We start from the raw sequence: 17,631 nt of genomic DNA on the forward strand, positions 1-17,631 counted from the left end.
CACTCCACAAAGGTGACATTGTTTGGAAATTTTGAAGAATGTTTAGAAATCTGTTAGTCTCTTACTCTAATATTATCCTTAGCAACGGTAACTAGCAGTAATATTTATTCAGAACTAGTGTTCCAGGCATAATGCCTGCCGCTTTACAGGAACTATTTCATTTTACCTTTATAAAAACGCTAGAGATGGTCTACTACTTTCCTCATTATACACTTGAGGAAACTCAGGCTTGAAGACACAGAGTTCCCTGCCCAAGGACATAGAGCTAGCAAGTGGCTAAACCGGGATGTGAACCAGGTGGTTTGAATCCAGAACTCAGGTGCTGCTTAACCCTCTGTGTTGCAAAGAAATAGATGGTACCCTGAACTTGCCAATTTTTTCAGAGTTGGATCGCGGCTGCCGTGTCCACATATGAGAAGTTCAGCTTTAGAAAAACCTGTCTCTAGTTCTTCTGACCACAGTTATTTGGGGGTTGGTTTATGAAGCAAAAGGTGAAACTAGTAAAAATACAGTTAAAAGTTATCTTAATGAAGATGGAGAATTTTCCTGTGTCATGACCTTGACTGACTTAGGCCACTGAAAATATTTCTTTACCTTTTTAATGGAAAACGGATCTGTACTTATATACCCGTTGGTGTTCTAGACATTTGTGGGCTGAAATTGCAGTGAAGAAAGTCTTATTAGCCATAGGGAAGACTCTTGGGACAATGACGGAATATAACTATTGCAGTTTTTTTTTTAATAAATTTATTTATGGCTGCATTGGGTCTTCAGTTGCTGCACGCAGGCTTTCTTTAGTTGCAGTGAGAGGGGGCTAATCTTCATTGTGGTGCGTGGGCTTCTCATTGCGGTGGCTTCTCTTGTTGTGGAGCACGGGCTGCAGGCGCGCGGGCTTCAGTAGTTGTGTCACACGGGCTCAGTAGTTGTGGTTCTCAGGCTCTAGAGCACAGGCTCAGTAGTTGTGGCGCACATGCTCCGCGGCATGTGGGATCTTCCGAGACCAGGTCTCGAACCCACGTCCCCTGCATTGGCAGGCGGATTCTTAACCACTGCGCCACCAGGGAAGCCCTGTTGCAGTGTTTTTTATCCATCCATCTCATCAGTAGCGGGTACTTGCCATTTTAGCTGCTGGGATACAGAAATAAAGGCAGATACTGTCCCTGATTTCTTCCTGTGGAGTTTGTAGTCTGATGGGGAAGGCAGAAATTAAATAAATTCACCAAAAATGTTTAATTACTGCCAAATTGGATTTTGGAAAAACTCAAACATAAAATTGTAGATTTGACTGCCTCCCAGTTAACTGTAGTAGGCTGAATGGCTTTGAATGCTGGGAAATGGACTCGTTAATAGCCAAGAGTACACCAGTTTGTGCTGATAAGTGAAAAACTATAGACTCAAGGTATTGACATAACTGAGAAGATGAACATTAAAAAGGCTGGCTTCATATAAACTATAGTTGAAAATATAGAGTATGTGGAAGAGAAAAAAGCAAACCTTAATAAGTTCATTTTCTATGCATTTATTACTAAATTATGAATGATTATAAAACAGACTCAAATACTGATCATGGGCAGCTTTGATATGGAAACTTTAAAAAAAAATGCACACGCATCATAGCTTCTTCTTGAATCTTTTCTTTCTGCTGTGTTGGCCTGGAAACCCTGGAGGTGAGACATTCTATGGAAAACTGTGAGAACTGCAGCTCCTAGCCAAAAGTATCTCCGAACCTTTTTTTTTTGTTCTTTTTCCAAAACCAAAAGTAATAACAGATAGATCCAGGCATGTTTAAATCTTTATTAAAAGTTTTGTTTTGCATTTGATATTAAAACCAATGAAAATTCTTAGACGACAGTTTTACTTTTACCCTTAATCCATGGTTATTGTTCCCTGTGAGCTCAGATTGGATGAAATTATACCTTTACTCCAACTGTTTAAGTCCCTGGAAAATTCACAAGGTGGAATTTACACCCTGTTGGATTCTCAGAAGAACGTCTCTGTCTTTCCCTGTGTTTATGCGGACTTGTGCTATGGTGGTGTGGGGATGCTATTGGAATATTTTATTTCTGATCATTGTTTTTGATAAATTTTTTGCTTTCTTTCCCACTGATATCTCTACAGGCTCAGTTCGAACTTCAAGCCTTTCATATCCGGGGTGAGCATGCGGTGATAACAGCGAGACTAGAAGAAACCATTGAAAATCTCAAGTACGAGATAGAACACCGATGGCGAGGAGGATGTGAAGAGATGAGGGATGTGTGTGTCTCCACCGACGATGACTGCCCTCCAAAGGCTTTCAGAAATGTGTGCATCCAGACAGACAGAGAGACTTTCCTCAAACCCTGCGAGGGTGAAGACAGGACAACCAGAAGTAACCAAATAATACCCAGAAAGCTGAATATCTCCTCTTTAAGCCAACTCTCTCCCCCAAATGACAGCAGAGACACCAGTGTACCGCTTCAATCTGCGGAAAGCATCTCATCGAGTCAGCAGAAGGCAACGCCTCCCGCTCCCCCTCCCCCTCCCGCACCACCCCTACTGGCAGCCATCCCTCCCCCTCCTCCCCTCCCACCCGCACTTGGACCTTTGCCACTGGCACCTCCGCCACCACCTGTGAATACTGGACCTCCCCCACCTCCGCCACCTCCTCTGCCTCCAAGTGCTGGACCTCCCCCCCCTCCCCCACCCCCCCCACTTCCTCACTGCACCGCTCCACCACCCCCAGGACCTGTGCCTCCACCTCCCCCTGGACTCTTCTTCGGAGTCAACCCTTCTGCTAGCCAGTGTCCTCGGAAGCCAGCCGTCGAACCCAGTTGTCCCATGAAGCCTTTGTACTGGACTAGGATACAAATAAGTGATAAGAGGTAAGCTCAACTCCCCTGGCCCAGTCTCAGCTTGTGAATTTGCAGGATTTTGGACAAGTGATGTTGTATTCCTGTTGGTTCAGCATCTTTGTAGTGTGGCACTCGTTCTCAGATGTGGTAGTGAATGCCTTGGATAAACAAGGCTGGAATGTTTTGAGGAGAATGTCTCCACTAGGTCTTCTCTGTGTTCTGTATGGATTGATGCTGGAAGAAACGACGTGTTCTGTGTCAGACCCTTCTCGAAGGTACATATTCCATTTCCCAGACTAGAGAAGAGCCCAGGGCTCTCCAGCATCTCTGCAATTAGTGAGTAATCACAAAGACATTGAGCCTGATTCTATACTTCAGGTTCACTGAAGAGTTTTAGATTATCTGTCTTGTCTTTAGATGGTATCATCAACCCTATAATGTGTATATTCAACAGGTAGGTGTAATTTTTCAATTTTTATTAAAAGAACTGGACATAGTTGAATCATTAGCTCTTTAGGTCAGAGAGGAGTCTTAAAATATCAACTCTCTCTGCTTGAACTCTGTTACCCCTCGCTACTGAGCGCCCTCACATCTTTATACCTTGTTGCCCTCCAGAGAAAGTGCCAGTGGGTAGGTGGCTAAAAAGCATCTTCCATTTGCATAGGTTGTTAAAGTGGGTCTGTAAGGCAGCAAGAGATGGTTGCTTGGAAATTTCCATTCAAACAGATCTGATCAGATTTCTTCTGCCTCATTTTGGAAAGCATCAAAAGGACAACGAGAAAGATGTTGAGTTCCTTCTTGACTACTCTCTAGGTGCGAAGTTCATTGTTTGTAAAGAACAGCAAATATAGAACAGATTTTTACATTTAAATTTTTGAACTTAATTCGCAAAATCAAGATGTGGTGGTGAATTTTTCTATTTCTATAACATTTCGCTTGGGGAAGGCAGTATACTGAACAAAATAAACTGCAATTCACAGTGAGACACCAACTAGAAATCACTCTAGGAGGGGTGGGGCACACCTTGACACGAAGCATATGGTGAACTAAGTTGATTGTATACTTCATATTTGGTCTCTTTCCTCTCACCAAAAATTAAGGGCGAATTTATTTATTTGATAAATTTATTTATTTATTATATTTAAATATAATACTCTATATTTACGTTTCCCAAATGAGTGGTTAAAAAACCATTTCAAATGGTCCTGAAATAGCTCCTACCATTAACTAAAGTACTAGTATTCCCATTCAAGACTCAGATGTCATTTCCTAAGAAATAATTTCTCAGTATATTTATTTGCAGCCATGTTCTCTTATTAGTGTTCTCAAATTAATGCACAGCCATTCCAGGGTGATGAAGCCCACCTGTCAGCCCTGGCAGCATGTGTTCTGAGGGCACACGGAGCTGTTCTACACCTGGGTCTCACTAGCCTGCCTCAGCTTCATTCCCATAAGACTTCATGGGCAAACAATAACCTAGACCATACCAGTGGTGTAACAGTAACCACTGGGAGATGTGGGCCCTTCATCCACCGTTTAAGACAACAAAGACAAGCTGGAGACAATCATTGTAGTTTTCTCTCCTTACATAGTTGGCCATTTTGAGAAAGAGGACAATTGAATTCTCAAGCTCTTATTAGTTTCGCCATAAACGTAGGGCTTCAGTTTTGCGATGGGTTGAATTGCCTCCCCGCAAATTGATTTGCCGGTGCCCTAATCCCCAGTATCTCAGACTGTGACCTTATTTGGAAATAGGGCTATTGCAGATGTGATTAGTTAGGTTGAGATGACCTCAGACTGGAGTAGGGCAGGCCTCTAATCCAAAATGACTGGTGTTCTTATAAAAAGGGGAAATGTGGACACTGCCAGGGGCGGAGGGAGAACGGCATGTGGAGTTTGGAGTCCTGCCACCACCAGGGATTGCATTTTGAGCAAAATGAAAAGTAGATGGATGTTCCAACTTTCCTGACCTGGGACATCAGGAGAGCCCTGCTTGGTGAACATGTCAGCCTCGAGCCTGAGTTCCAGGCACAGGGGTTTAGTCTCTGTTTTTATGGGTCCATCAAAATGTTTTTGTACCTCAGAGCATGAATACGTCTTTTAAACTGACATGGTCTGAAGACCCTGTGTACTATTTATTCATTATGGACAAAAGTAAAATTATCTGGGATGTGTTCTTTGACAGGAGATGATATTTTGTACAGCCAGAGGGGTAAGCACTTCGTGTAATGAGCACATAATCAATTTTGGTCTTGGTCTTCTGGGGAACTAAGAATAAAATATGAATTTTCTCTAGTAAACACACACTGCCTTTCATCCACTTGGATTGCTTTTCACTACGAACATGGTTTTTAACTTTTGCCATTCTGCTTTCTTTGATATCTGTTTTCTGGTTTCTAGAATAGGGAAAAGCCATTTAGTTTAAAAAGATTTTAGGAAGAAAGAAATCCTCATCTGTCTACCTTTTCATCTTCCTAATAAGTATCTTCCTGTTGAGAAATTATCTTCTCCTCCGCCCCCTGCGCACTCCTCCCTGCTCGCTCCCGCATCTGTCCCCTCCCACTTCTTCCCTCACCTCCTCCTCCTCCTGCCTTCCTCTTCCTCTTCTTTGGAGCTCAAACTGTGTGTTCAGTGGTCAGAAAAGAGCTGGCCATGATGGCATACGGTCCATTGTGAGCAAGTCCTTGTTACTGCCCCACCAGCCCAGTTGCCCCCAACCCGCTGAGAGGTGGTATTCCAAAATTCTGTTACTCATTTTTGGAAATGCCTTTTCCCATAGAAACAGTGTTGTAGATGGTGATGAGGTGTTCAACCTGACTGCCAAAGCCTATTTACTTCAGAATATAAGTGGGTTATAGCACTAGTCCTACTGACCTGAGCTCAGAGTCCTTGGAGGGGGAGCCAAGCGGTACAGGTGCAGGAGATGGGGGGATGGGTCTGAATAATCTCCTTTGTGGGTCACATCACCTCCCTCTAGGCATCCTCTCCTCTGCTTCCCAGAACCTTCCTGAGGCCCAGACCAGCAGCTCTGAGGCTGCATGCTCCAGAATTTCCTGGCTCTCTTCTCCCACCAAGATCCCCTTTCCCAAGTGCAGCTGAGAAAAGCATTTAACATTAAAGGTGTTCATGTTTCGAATTGAAGTTAAGGGGGGTGGCGGGGAGAGAGGGGCAGTGCTGAGGAAGGAGCGCATAGATGGATGTACCTCACTGGAAATGTTCTAGCCCTTGGATGATGATTTCACAGGTATTCATTATACTGTTATACATTATAACTTACATATGTCACATATATGTTCTTAAATGCCTCAAATATTATATTAGAAAAATTATAATTAAAAAAAAAAGTGGAGAGAAGCAAACGTTCAGTTTTGTTATGGGCCAGAACCCAAATGTCATATTTCACAGCAAAGGCAGACACATAGCAAAATGTGAACACTCAGATCTGAAAAGCCAGTGTTGCCAACTGCTTCAAATATGAAAAATTGTCAAAGCGGCGGGCAGGTGGGGATGGTGGTGTGATGAATTGGGCAATTGGGACTGACATGTATACACTGATGTGTATAAAATGGATGACTAATAAGGACCTGCTGTATAAAAAAATAAATAAAATTAAATTCAACAATTAAAAAAAAAAGAAAAAATTGTCTTTTAGTATCAAAACATTTGTGTGGACCACCCCATGTAGTAAGAGTTCTTTTAGTTTTCATTGGGAAAATGCATATCGAAACAAAGATAAGTACTTGTAGATATTATGGATCATAACATACACACACGTTTGATGTGTATGTTTGATGTGTAGATGAGACTTTTTATTAAATGTCTATGAGCATTAAAAGTGTTTAAAAATAAGACGAGAAAGTAAGTTAAGAAAGTAGACGTTTGGGAGAAAATGTGTTCTGGCTGAAAGGAGCCTGGATAGTAAACCACCTAAGGCAGCTCTCAGAGGCAGTTGTTCTGAACCTGATTTCCCATATCTTCTTCCCTTTCTTTGTTTCAAAACTAGGGTATCCCTGTTTTTAGAGAGAGAAAAAAACCAATCAAACAAACAAAACACAGTCTCCCCATGGCTGCTTTTGCTGAAATCTCTGCGGGGGCTGGTGCAGTAGGGGTTTTGCTTTGTTTTTAGTGTTAATCCTGTTGTTGGGTGGTGTATTATAAAATCAAGTATTTCTAAATGAGCACAGCCTGTTCACATATATGGGTCTTAACGCTGAGTTAACCTGAGCTAAACCTGAGAACCATATTTAAAACGAATAGAAAAAAATTCAAAGGAGGGCACATCTTCACCCAAGCACTCCATTTTCATTCTATTTAAGAATTATCCTATGAATGTCTCAGAATTGGTTATTGTTTCAATCTTTATACGATGCCCATTTCTGCCCGTCATGGAAATGACACAAAGTGAGGGAGGAGCAGTTTCCATGCCTCGACAATCTGAATCCCAGGAGTTCTGATCCCACCGGGTTTCTTTGGTTCTCTCTCTTTGGTTATATCTAAGGACCATTCTGTTTCGGAAATGTGTGTTTGCTTTAATACTTAGTATATTTTGACTTAAAAAATCTGTAATCGTAAAAAGCTTTTCTTCAAGCGTTATTAGAGTTTTTTAAGGAGTTAAAAAAATGAATTAGGATTAAGGATTTCACTGTATTCTCATCTCTTTTGTTTCTTCAGTTTAACTTGCCATTTTCTCTTTTAAGCCAAAATTCTACACCAACCTTGTGGGATTCCTTAGAAGAACCTGATATTCGGGATACTAGCGAATTTGAGTATTTATTCTCCAAAGACACACCTCAGCAGAAGAAGAAACCTCTGTCAGAGTCCTATGAGAAAAAAAACAAGATCAAAAAGGTACTGAGCGACTACAGTAATCTTTGTAATTATATATATATATATGTGTATATATTTGTCATACATGGGAATTTATTATGTGCTGCTGATTTGCTTTCCCTCTGTTTTCAAAAAATGTTTTGAAAGGTTTTGAGTCACAGATGACAGAAAGGAGCCAATAGTTTGAGAAATCCGTGCTTGCTATTTTGGTCATGCTGTCTGAATTTGCAAACTGTTTTCTTCATCTGGACTTTTTTCAGCCACTAATTCTATTGAAAAAATGCACAAAAGTTAGTGAAAAGTAGTCTGTAGGCTATATGGAAAATGTCTTCTTCACTTATTTATAGCTTCATTCATTGAACAAATATTTATTGGGAGTCTGAGCTAGATTTTGTTTTAGGCCCATGCTATCCAGTCGGGTAGCCCTTAGCCACATGTGACTATTTGTGATAAAATTAAAAATTCAGTTCTTCAGTGGCACCAGCCACCTTTCAGTTTTATGCTTCTGGCTAGTGGCTACAATATAGCACAGATATAAAACATTTCCATCGTTACAAAAAGTCCTCGTGGGTAGCACTGTCTGAGCACCTGGGGCATGTTGGTGAAGAAAAGCAAACAGGCGAGAAAACAGATCCTTGCCCTCTGGGGCTTCTATTAACAATAAACATCAGAAACAAAAAATCAAATCATGTGGTAGAGCAGAGTAAGGAGGATCAACTTTTTCAGGGATAGGGAGGGATGGGGGCTACGGGTTTGAATGGAGTGTTCAAGGTAGTCCTCCTTGAGAAGGTGACCTCTGAGCAGACTTGAGGGCTAGAAATCTGAGGCCACCAGCCAGCCATCAGAGGACAAGGTCAGGATTCACAAGCAATCAGACAGATGTGGAGGTGAGTCGCCACGGTCGCCATGCACTGGCTGCGTGCCCCAAGTCAAAGTTCCTTCAGTCTGCTTTGGTCCCCTCAGTGTCACGTGAGATGACATCTATCCATATTGCTCTGAGTAATGATCAAATGACATCGTATATATACACGGGCTACCGTAGTGCCTGGTACCCAGTCAAACCTCAGCGAGTAATTGCTGCTCTCATTTTGCTACTGTTGCTGCCGCCGCTGCTGTTTCTCTGCATTAGTGTTGTGATAATAGCATAGATGGTATTAGGGAAAAACAGTTGGCCCTTGAACAACATGGGTTCGAACCGCACGGGTCCACTTATATGCAGATATTTTTCAATAGTAAACACTACAGTACGAAACAGCCCGTGATTGATTGAATCGCGGATGCTGAGGAACCGCGGATACAGAAGCTGACTCTGAGCTATATGCACGTTAACCCCTAGTTGTTTAAGGGTCAACTTTATAGTACTTGGTTCTGCTGTTGATTTGCGATGTGATCCTGGGCTGGTCATCTCACTTCTCCAGGCCATATTTCCTCTTCTCTGTAAAACAAGACTAACAATATCTGAGTCTACCTGACCCAGCAGGATGCTGTGAAATTCAAATCTAAGAGGGTTTGAAGAAGTGTTTTGAAAGGTGTGTAATACTGAATGATAGTTTCATCAACTCTTCTTAAATTATATAGTGAGGTTCATCCATTGGTTCATATCTCAAGTAACATGATTGTGAAATGAGCTGTGCCTTGTTGGGGGGGAGAGAAATGGCAAAAGTCCGGATGCAGTTTTCTGTTAATCAAATCAGGTGTGCCCACTGACTTAAATTATACATGAAAATCATGGTCAAGGTTTTTCACAAGTTCGTTGGAATTGTGTTTTCCTGATTGAAAAATGTGATCCCAATAATGATTAAATATCAGAGCAAATCTTTTAAGAGGATGTATCCCATGAAACAATTGAGTTACGGCAAGAAGTAAACTGATAGACTATAGAATATATTCACGTGCAGTTAGATTCCTATAAGATGGAAATAAGGGCGTTTTGCTGGCCAGCTGGCTTTTTAAACGCCATCTATAGGAACAGAAGACTAATTGTTTCTATACAAAAGGCAAAAGCAGAATCTCTGTATTCCAAAAGTGGCCTCATTTTGCCTCTTCCAGGAAGCCTTCTCTGACCATCAAGGAAATCCTCTGAATGTTTTCTTACCCAATATCATATTAAACTTACTTTCGTTTTCTTTTTCTTTTGCTGTTACTCCTTGTGTTTCTCTCTCTGGATGCTTGGTTACATGTCATTTACTCATAAAGCTAATTATTTCTGTTTTGGTGAATGAGCATTTTTAAAACATTGAAGTATTTGTTTTTAAAACATCAAAGCATTTAGTAGTTTATTCTTATTTCTTATCATAATTATTTGCCTCTTCAACAAAGGATTTTCACTAAGGCGGTTAGTACTTGATGTGTTTGTTTCTCCGTCTGAGGGGGAAAATATCCTTTATTCAAACTCTTTAATCTTTCTGAACAGTGAGGTTGCTGTTACCCCAAAGACTCTGTGCACACGTATAGTCTCTATTTTTTTTCTTTAAGGGTAGCAGTCTTGAGGGTGCTTGGAGTTTGCAGTGAGCTCGTGTCCTACCTTAGAGCTGAGATTCTAAGTTGTAAAGAAAAAACCGAATTGAGTCAATGCCAGAAAACTCTGAACCTGCCTCCTAGGCGCCTTCCTTCTGTGCCCATGGCCAGATTTCCAATATCAAGATGGATCCCTTGGTCTCTTCTGAAAGTCAGATGTTTATTTTCTGTCTGAGAATGAAGATGAAAGTGAATTTTAGTGATTGTGAGCAACTGAGGAGTTTCAGCCCTGGAGGCCAGCTTTGTTAGCCTAACCACAGAATGGTTCCCATACAAGGTGACCAGGAGACACTTGCCAGATAGATCTTTTTATGGTGACGGAAGTGGAGTATATGTCAGAGATTTAGAAATCCAGCATTCTGAATCTTGGCCGCAGGGACTCTGCCAGCGTTGAGACAGACGTGAGCATCTCTTAAGTGGAGCTGGTCTGCATCCCTCTGCACATCCCACATTCCTAGTCAGAACTGTCGGAATTGTTACCGTTCTGCTGAACTCAGATACGAGTTTCTAGTTTCATCTTCTATAACAGCATTTAAAGTTCCCATCACTGGCACTGATTTAAAACGAACAGATACATATCTTCTTAAACTGGGCTGGGATCCTGTTTTCTAGTACGATACAGTCTAAGAATTAGAAGGAACCTTCCTGATCATCTAATTCAGTGCCCTCATGTGGCACATGAGAAACGAGACCTAGAAAGATGAAGATGACTTCTAGGTTTGTATGCTTTTAGCTAGCAAGACATTGATAATGATGGACGCTTGAGAGGATGTGTAGAAGGGCCTCAGCATGTGTCTTCACTCCCCCTGAATTTAAACAGTAATTGGCTTCCCTTAATGTTGGTAACAGCTTTTACTGGGATGATCGATTTTAACCTTTATAAATGAGAGTAGCCATTCTTAGAATCATCAACAAAATCCAGCTACGCTCGTGCAAATCCAAAATACGTCCTGCATTGTGAAATTATCCAAAGTCTTCTTCAGGTTCTTCCAGTAGGAATCCAAATCTTTGAATAAAAAGATACTATGTATAACTCCAACTACGAAATAATATGAACAATATGTAGATTTGGAGCTGTGTTCCTTTGACTCCCATCAATCATTTTAAATATTAGCTATACGTTAAATACTAACTATGACAAATTCGTATTGCCTACTCAGGCCTGTGCCGTCTTCATCTGTGGCATGAGACCGCTCTGCCACCACAGACCTAACATTCACCAAATTGAGAACCAGAACTCAAAACATCAGCTCTTGTCTGTACCAGCAACACTTAGTACTATCTCCTATTTTTTTTTGCTCTCTGATAACCTTCAGGGCAAGTCGTTTAACTTTTCCACACAGATTCTTTCTCTACCAAATAGGGAGTAACAACCCTTTACAGGGTCATTACAAGGATAAAATGAAATCATGATTGTGAAAGTACTTGAAGTATTCTCTAGAACTATGTATTAATCTCTTAGTTTATGAACAAACATGAAAGCTTTGCAAAGAAATTCTTGACCATCGCTTATTCCCACAAGCTTGTTGAGGGTCTTCAAACATGAGTGTGTCCCTGTCTGAAACTATTTGCAAATGGTCATCTCTAGACCATTCCTGTTTTTCAGCTCCTTTAACAGAGTATACAGACATCTAGTAGTTCATCTTACATTGGTTTATATAGTCTTTTTGCACTGTAACATAAGAGTTTTCACTGTCAATATGCCCATATTTCTACTATCTCTAAGTTACATTTGTTCTGGGGAAAGGTAGATCGGCGCCTTGACAAGGAGCCAGAAATCTGCCTTCGTCAGACAGAATGTATCTGAGATTCTTTGTCCTGGTGCCTGTCAGAGAAGTAGCTACTCCAGTGAACTCTCCAATTGCTTTCTAAACTTGCCTGACAACGTTCAGAAAATCAGCATGACCTGCCGATATTATTCCTCTCTTGAAATTATGAATAATGTCCGTGCTTGTTCCCTCCTCTGTAAGATACATGAAATTACTCCACTCCCTTGGCCTTTTTAATAGATATTTCTTAAGAATTAATGACATAATGGCTATTCCCTGAGCACTTGGTGGGAGTGGGGGTAGGGAGGGGTGGTGATGGTCCTGCAGACACTGGTCTATTGAAACTTCCTGGAGCCAAAAGCTTTCAGTTGTAATTGGGTCACTTTGGCCAGGATCGTAGCTGTAACTCTCAAATCCCAGACTTGGTGTCTCAGTTTAGTGGGGAGGGGAGATGAGTGGAAGGAGAACATAAATTTATAGGGTTTTCATAATCTGTTGCCTTCCACGTTTATATAATTTCAGCTTTTGTGTACAAAGATAATTTCTCTGGGCCGCCCCTGTAAGGTATGTGCATTATTTTTTTTCCCCCCAGGAATGGGAATGCATTTGCCAAGCCCTTTCTATTACTCATGTGTTTGAAAAATGAGCAGTGAGGTTAGGGGTTATCATCTGTGGCAGTGAGTGAAATCACTTGCCCGTGTGTTGTTTGCACCAATATATGACCTCGAGGTCATTGGTGCTATGTCCAGATTCCTTGAGTGATATCTGGAACGATCTGGGCTTTCCTGTTCTTCGGTTTTAAAGGCCCCTGACTGGCCAAATCTACTGAAAGCAAACGGGAGCTTCTACTCCATGACAAGCACCAACCTACAAAAATTCTGCCTTGTAAATTTTATGTGGAAATAAGACAGCCCAAAAAGTTAAGTTGTACTTTTACTTTATTTACTTTTTTTTTTTAAAAAAAAGGTCATTAGAACTTGTCAAGTATGGATATCAATGATTCTTTCAGAATGTTGAATCTGAATATTATTCTTGGAGTTAGACTATGTTTCTCTTGTTGGCTGTTGAACAGTAACTTAATCTGGACTTGTACCTCAAGCCAGCTGCAGGATCACACGGTGCTCAGTTCCTACCCGCACCACAAGAGGACCCCTTCGAATGCTCAGCTCTGCAGAGCTAAATTAGCCTCTGTCCTAGAGCCGGAGCAATGGAGCCTACAAGAGCGTAACTACCCCTCGAGTATCCTCTTTCATCTTGTAAAATCTCTTTATTGTGGACCATGGGGCCAAATTTCACAGCAAATTACCCACTCAAAGTATTGGGAGCCAAAGGAATATTAGAAAGGCTTGTAGGTATTAGTAGAATAGAAATCATTAGTAGGCATAGTTCCAGTGCTTAGAATGAATGACTACAATATAAAAATTTATGAAGTATTAGACTTAGCCCCTTTGGGACTGATTCTGGAATCACCTCCCCACTACACACATACACATACACACACACACACACACACACACACGCACACACACACACACACGCACACACACACACACGCACACGAGGTTTTTTTTAATTGTCCATGTCTAAAGGGAGGGAAGATGTATTTAAATATAGATTTGGGGTTCTCTAATTGGAAAATAAAGTTTGATTAGATATTACAAGATATCCTATGAGATGACAATTCTAAATATTTGGGGTTTTTTTTTACGTATTTTATTCTTTACTCCTAGTTGAGTAAAATTTTGGAAATCTCACCTATATTTTCCTGGACCTCATTCATTTATGCTTAATTCAGGACGTTTTCTAAGACTGTGACTGGCCGGAGGTAGACAGTGATTTGAGGCTGACTGCCGGTGCAGGGACCTTGGTGGTGGCAGGACTTCTCTGGCCTCGAGTTTTAAGCAAGAAGTATGTGAGGAAATAACAAGAATGCCCAAAGATCTTATATGTGTATTTAAGTCACAAACCCAGGTCACCTGGGTGCTTCCAAAATGAACTCATAAATGCCTTGCAGAGTGCACACATCTCCAATATACACAAAGATCAAAACAGCCCCATACGCATACACGTGCGTCCATAGGTATGTGCTTAACACGAACAGAAGTCTTAATAACCTTGTATTTATGTAGAATCTTTCAAGTGAAGATGACAACAAGATTTCAATAGCAATAATAATGGTTAATGCTAGGTGAGCGGTTTTTGGCTAAGTGCCTAGCATGTATTAATTTATCCAGTCGTGGGGCTTCCCTGGTGGTGCAGTGGTTGACAGTCCACCTGCCGATGCAGGGAACACGGGTTCGTGCCCCGGTCCGGGAGGATCCCACGTGCCGCGGAGCGGCTGGGCCCGTGAGCCATGGCCGCTGAGCCTGCGCATCCGGAGCCTGTGCTCTGCAACGGGAGAGGCCACAACAGTGAGGGGCCTGCGTACCACACACACACACACACACACACACACACACACACACACACACACACACACACACACACACACACACACACACACACACACACACACACACACACACAAATTTTATCCAGTCATCACAAGAACCCAGTGAGATGGTTCTATGATTATTGCCATTTTTTAGATGAGGAAGCTGGAACTCAGGGGGGTTATGTAACTTGCCCAGCATCACACAGCTCTTAAGTGGCAGAGCAAGGAGATGAATCGAGCAACAACCCCAGAATCTGTGTTCTTAATCACTTGACAAATGGTCTGTTGGTCTGAATTTAACTACAAGTCCTGACTTTATATTCACTTGGAGAAGTCTGAATTTTATTTCCTGGTCATCGTTTAGTGAAAAGCGCTCTGGCTTCGGTGTCTGTAGACCCTGTTTCTACTTATGGCTCTGACCGTAGCCAACTGTTGTATCTCGGGCAAGTTCTTTAAATTCTCTGGGTCTCAGGTCTCTCATTGGTCAAAAGGTAAACTTTAATTAGATGAATTCCAAGGATATGGTCATCACTTCTCCTTTGCAAATGGGGACACTCAAGGTCCACCAGCTTTTGTCTCGTTTATCAGAGGGCAGATAGAGGCGTCACATGTGGACCAACATCTCTGCACTCAGACCCATAGATCAGACTGCCTGACACCATCAGCACCACGGTGTATGAGTCACAGGTATGTGGGAGCTCAGGGAGTAATTGTTAGGATCTTAATAATCCCCTAATCTTAAGAGACATAAACGTATTGGAGGATTATTTTAAAATAAGCCAAGTTTCTCTACGTACTGGGGTATTGAAGGGCTGGAATCTGATGGGGAAAACTGCAATGGAAAGGCGCCAGAGGTCTGGTCTTGAAGGTAACTAGTTAGCGGTTGTGTGTCCAGTCACGTAACCTCTCTGGCCTTAGTTTCTGTAACTGTCATGGCCTCTGGAGCGGATGTTTCTCAAGATGCTTTCCAGATGCAAAGTATCAGATCATATCTGTACGTGGACACCTTCACACACGCATTTTAAAACTCAGTGTATACGAGTGTGTGAGTAGAATGCAACCTCAGATATGCACCTTGCTTCATCAGTGAGTAATGTGGGATATACTGCAAACCAGCCTCACAAACACAATGTTTCTTCCCCCAAAGATGCAATATTTCCCTCCTCACACTTGTCTCTACTTAACAGAAAATGTCTTTGGCGGCAGCAGCCAATGGCCGAGTTGGCCAGCCCCGTTCTGCTGGTGGGGCACTCTCCCCTCCATCTCTCCATAACGTGTCCAGGGTCCAGAGGCCAAGCCAGGAGTTTAGGTTTCACCAGACACAGCCGTCCACGTGTTTCCTCAGACAGTCTGGCTTGCCCCCAGTACTATGGCTACACTTACAATTTTTTGATAAAGTACCTTTTAGCCCAGAGCTTGATTTCCTTTAGGCCTGACCTGGTTTCTCTCCAGCTGAGGCTAATTTGCATGGCTGTAAACACGGGCCTGACAAAGCTCACCAACTGTGATAAAAGCTAAGGAAACCCGAGACCATTGGAAACTCCAGAATCCGCCTTCAGTATCTGAGCCTGACTCAGAGTCACGCCTCAGCCCAGGAGGCTGCCAGCATGCAGCAGCTAAAGAAATGTTATTCTGATTGATCTGATTAGGGCAGCAAGGTTAGCCATGGTCAATTTACAAAGACAGTATGAGAAGAAGTCATGTGTGTAGGCAAGTTATGGGTCAGCGAGGCCCCTGCCAGAAGTTTTGAAAAGCCACAGCTCTGCCAGCACCATTATCAGATCTCCTCGGTGGGGTACAAATGGGATTGGAGGGTTAGGGGCCCTCCAGAGAAATGAATGACAAAAGGGATTGGGCCGGGAAGAGCTGGGGAGCGGTGCTTACTTTCAGCTGGATTCCTTTGCTGCCGAGCCCTTTACATGGACTTCCCCAGTACCCTGTGAGGAGGACTGCCCTTAGCCCCTCAATCGTCAGGGAGAGGAGAAGGTGGGGAGGCTAATTTGAAAGGGCCGTGAGGCTCTAGACTGACCCACAGGAGCAGCCAGATGGAACCTATTGGGCATTTTCATCCCTTCCTTCACCACCAGAGTGGTTTAACTGGGATCTGGCTCCAGGCCCTGGTTACTAAATAACCCGAGTTTTAGTGTTTTCATTTTCATTCATTAACTTTTAGGCTAGGTACCTTATTAGTCACATTAGACATTTTGCATGTGCAAAATGTCCTAGGAGGTGGGGGCGTGGTCTTTAAACAGTGTAGAGCTGCAAGGACCAGGGGGTTAATTCAGGACTCAATTATCACATCACTTTTGCCTGCCTTGTAGACTCTCTCGTACAACTTCCTTAGTTTACGACAAACACAAAAACTGACTTTTAAATTTTGCTTTCAAGTTGTTATGACATTCGCACTGATTCTGAAGACGTTGGATCTTTCACTCTGGGTGTGGTTCTTTTCCTCCCCGCTCAATTCAGGAACATAAGTGAGTGTTACTTACAACACTGGGTAAGGCACATTAATTAACAAAGAAAGATGGATTTAAAATGAAGCCAACTGAAAGCCACAGTGCCTGAGCTGGGCCTCATTACAAATAGTTCACTCTGTACTATAATCATCTTACTAATGGAAAAAATGAGACACTGAGATGGTTGCTTAGAGAAGAATGTAGTTCAGAGAAGCAGCAAAATGCCTAAAGCACACGAGATGTTTAGAATGATTTAGTAAGGCATTGGAGAAACTGGGCCATGTGATGTTTTTGTTGTGTATTACTTATGCTCTTGGGATGTGGAGGTATCTGAACAGTTCAGCTCTGTAGGACACAGCCATTCAGTTGCCACCAGTGGAAGGGATGAGCTTCTGAGGCCGAAGGCACGTGGAAAAGAAAGTAAGACTCACAGGCCAGCACAGGGAGTTCACACCAGTTGGCTAAGATCTTGGTGTGTGTTTGCCTCAGAGCCACCAGGAAGCCAGTTTCAAGGCTTCCAATCAGCTGCTTCCTCCTGCACACCCAGGGCACCAAGAGTCACGAACAGTCTAAGTATGGAAGGTGGTAGCATCGTGGTTCAGCAGGGCTTTCTGGAAACCGCACAGTCCTGGCTTTTTCTTTGAGTCATCACTTTATCCATGGGGTAAGTCCCTTCATCTTTCTAAGGCTCCTCCGTCCCGCTCCCTCATCTGTAAAGTGAGAATAATAATAGTATGTACGTATTTCAAAGAGTGATTGTGAGAGTTAAAATAATCTGTGAAGTGTTTAGCTGC

At 42.4% G+C, this 17,631-nt stretch overlaps 1 protein-coding gene across 1 annotated transcript in view; it reads left to right on the forward strand.

The window, feature by feature from the left end:
- Positions 1-17,631, forward strand: part of FMN1 (formin 1) — a 400,563-nt gene that overhangs the window by 185,941 nt on the left and 196,991 nt on the right. Inside the window, exons 5-6 of the mRNA XM_060003541.1 lie at positions 2,119-2,861; positions 7,529-7,679. Coding sequence (XP_059859524.1) covers positions 2,119-2,861; positions 7,529-7,679 — 894 coding nt within the window. The remainder of the gene's footprint in view (positions 1-2,118; positions 2,862-7,528; positions 7,680-17,631) is intronic.

Source organism: Delphinus delphis, chromosome 2 (assembly GCF_949987515.2).
Source record: "Delphinus delphis chromosome 2, mDelDel1.2, whole genome shotgun sequence".
In the NCBI taxonomy this organism is placed as follows: Eukaryota; Metazoa; Chordata; class Mammalia; order Artiodactyla; family Delphinidae; genus Delphinus; species Delphinus delphis.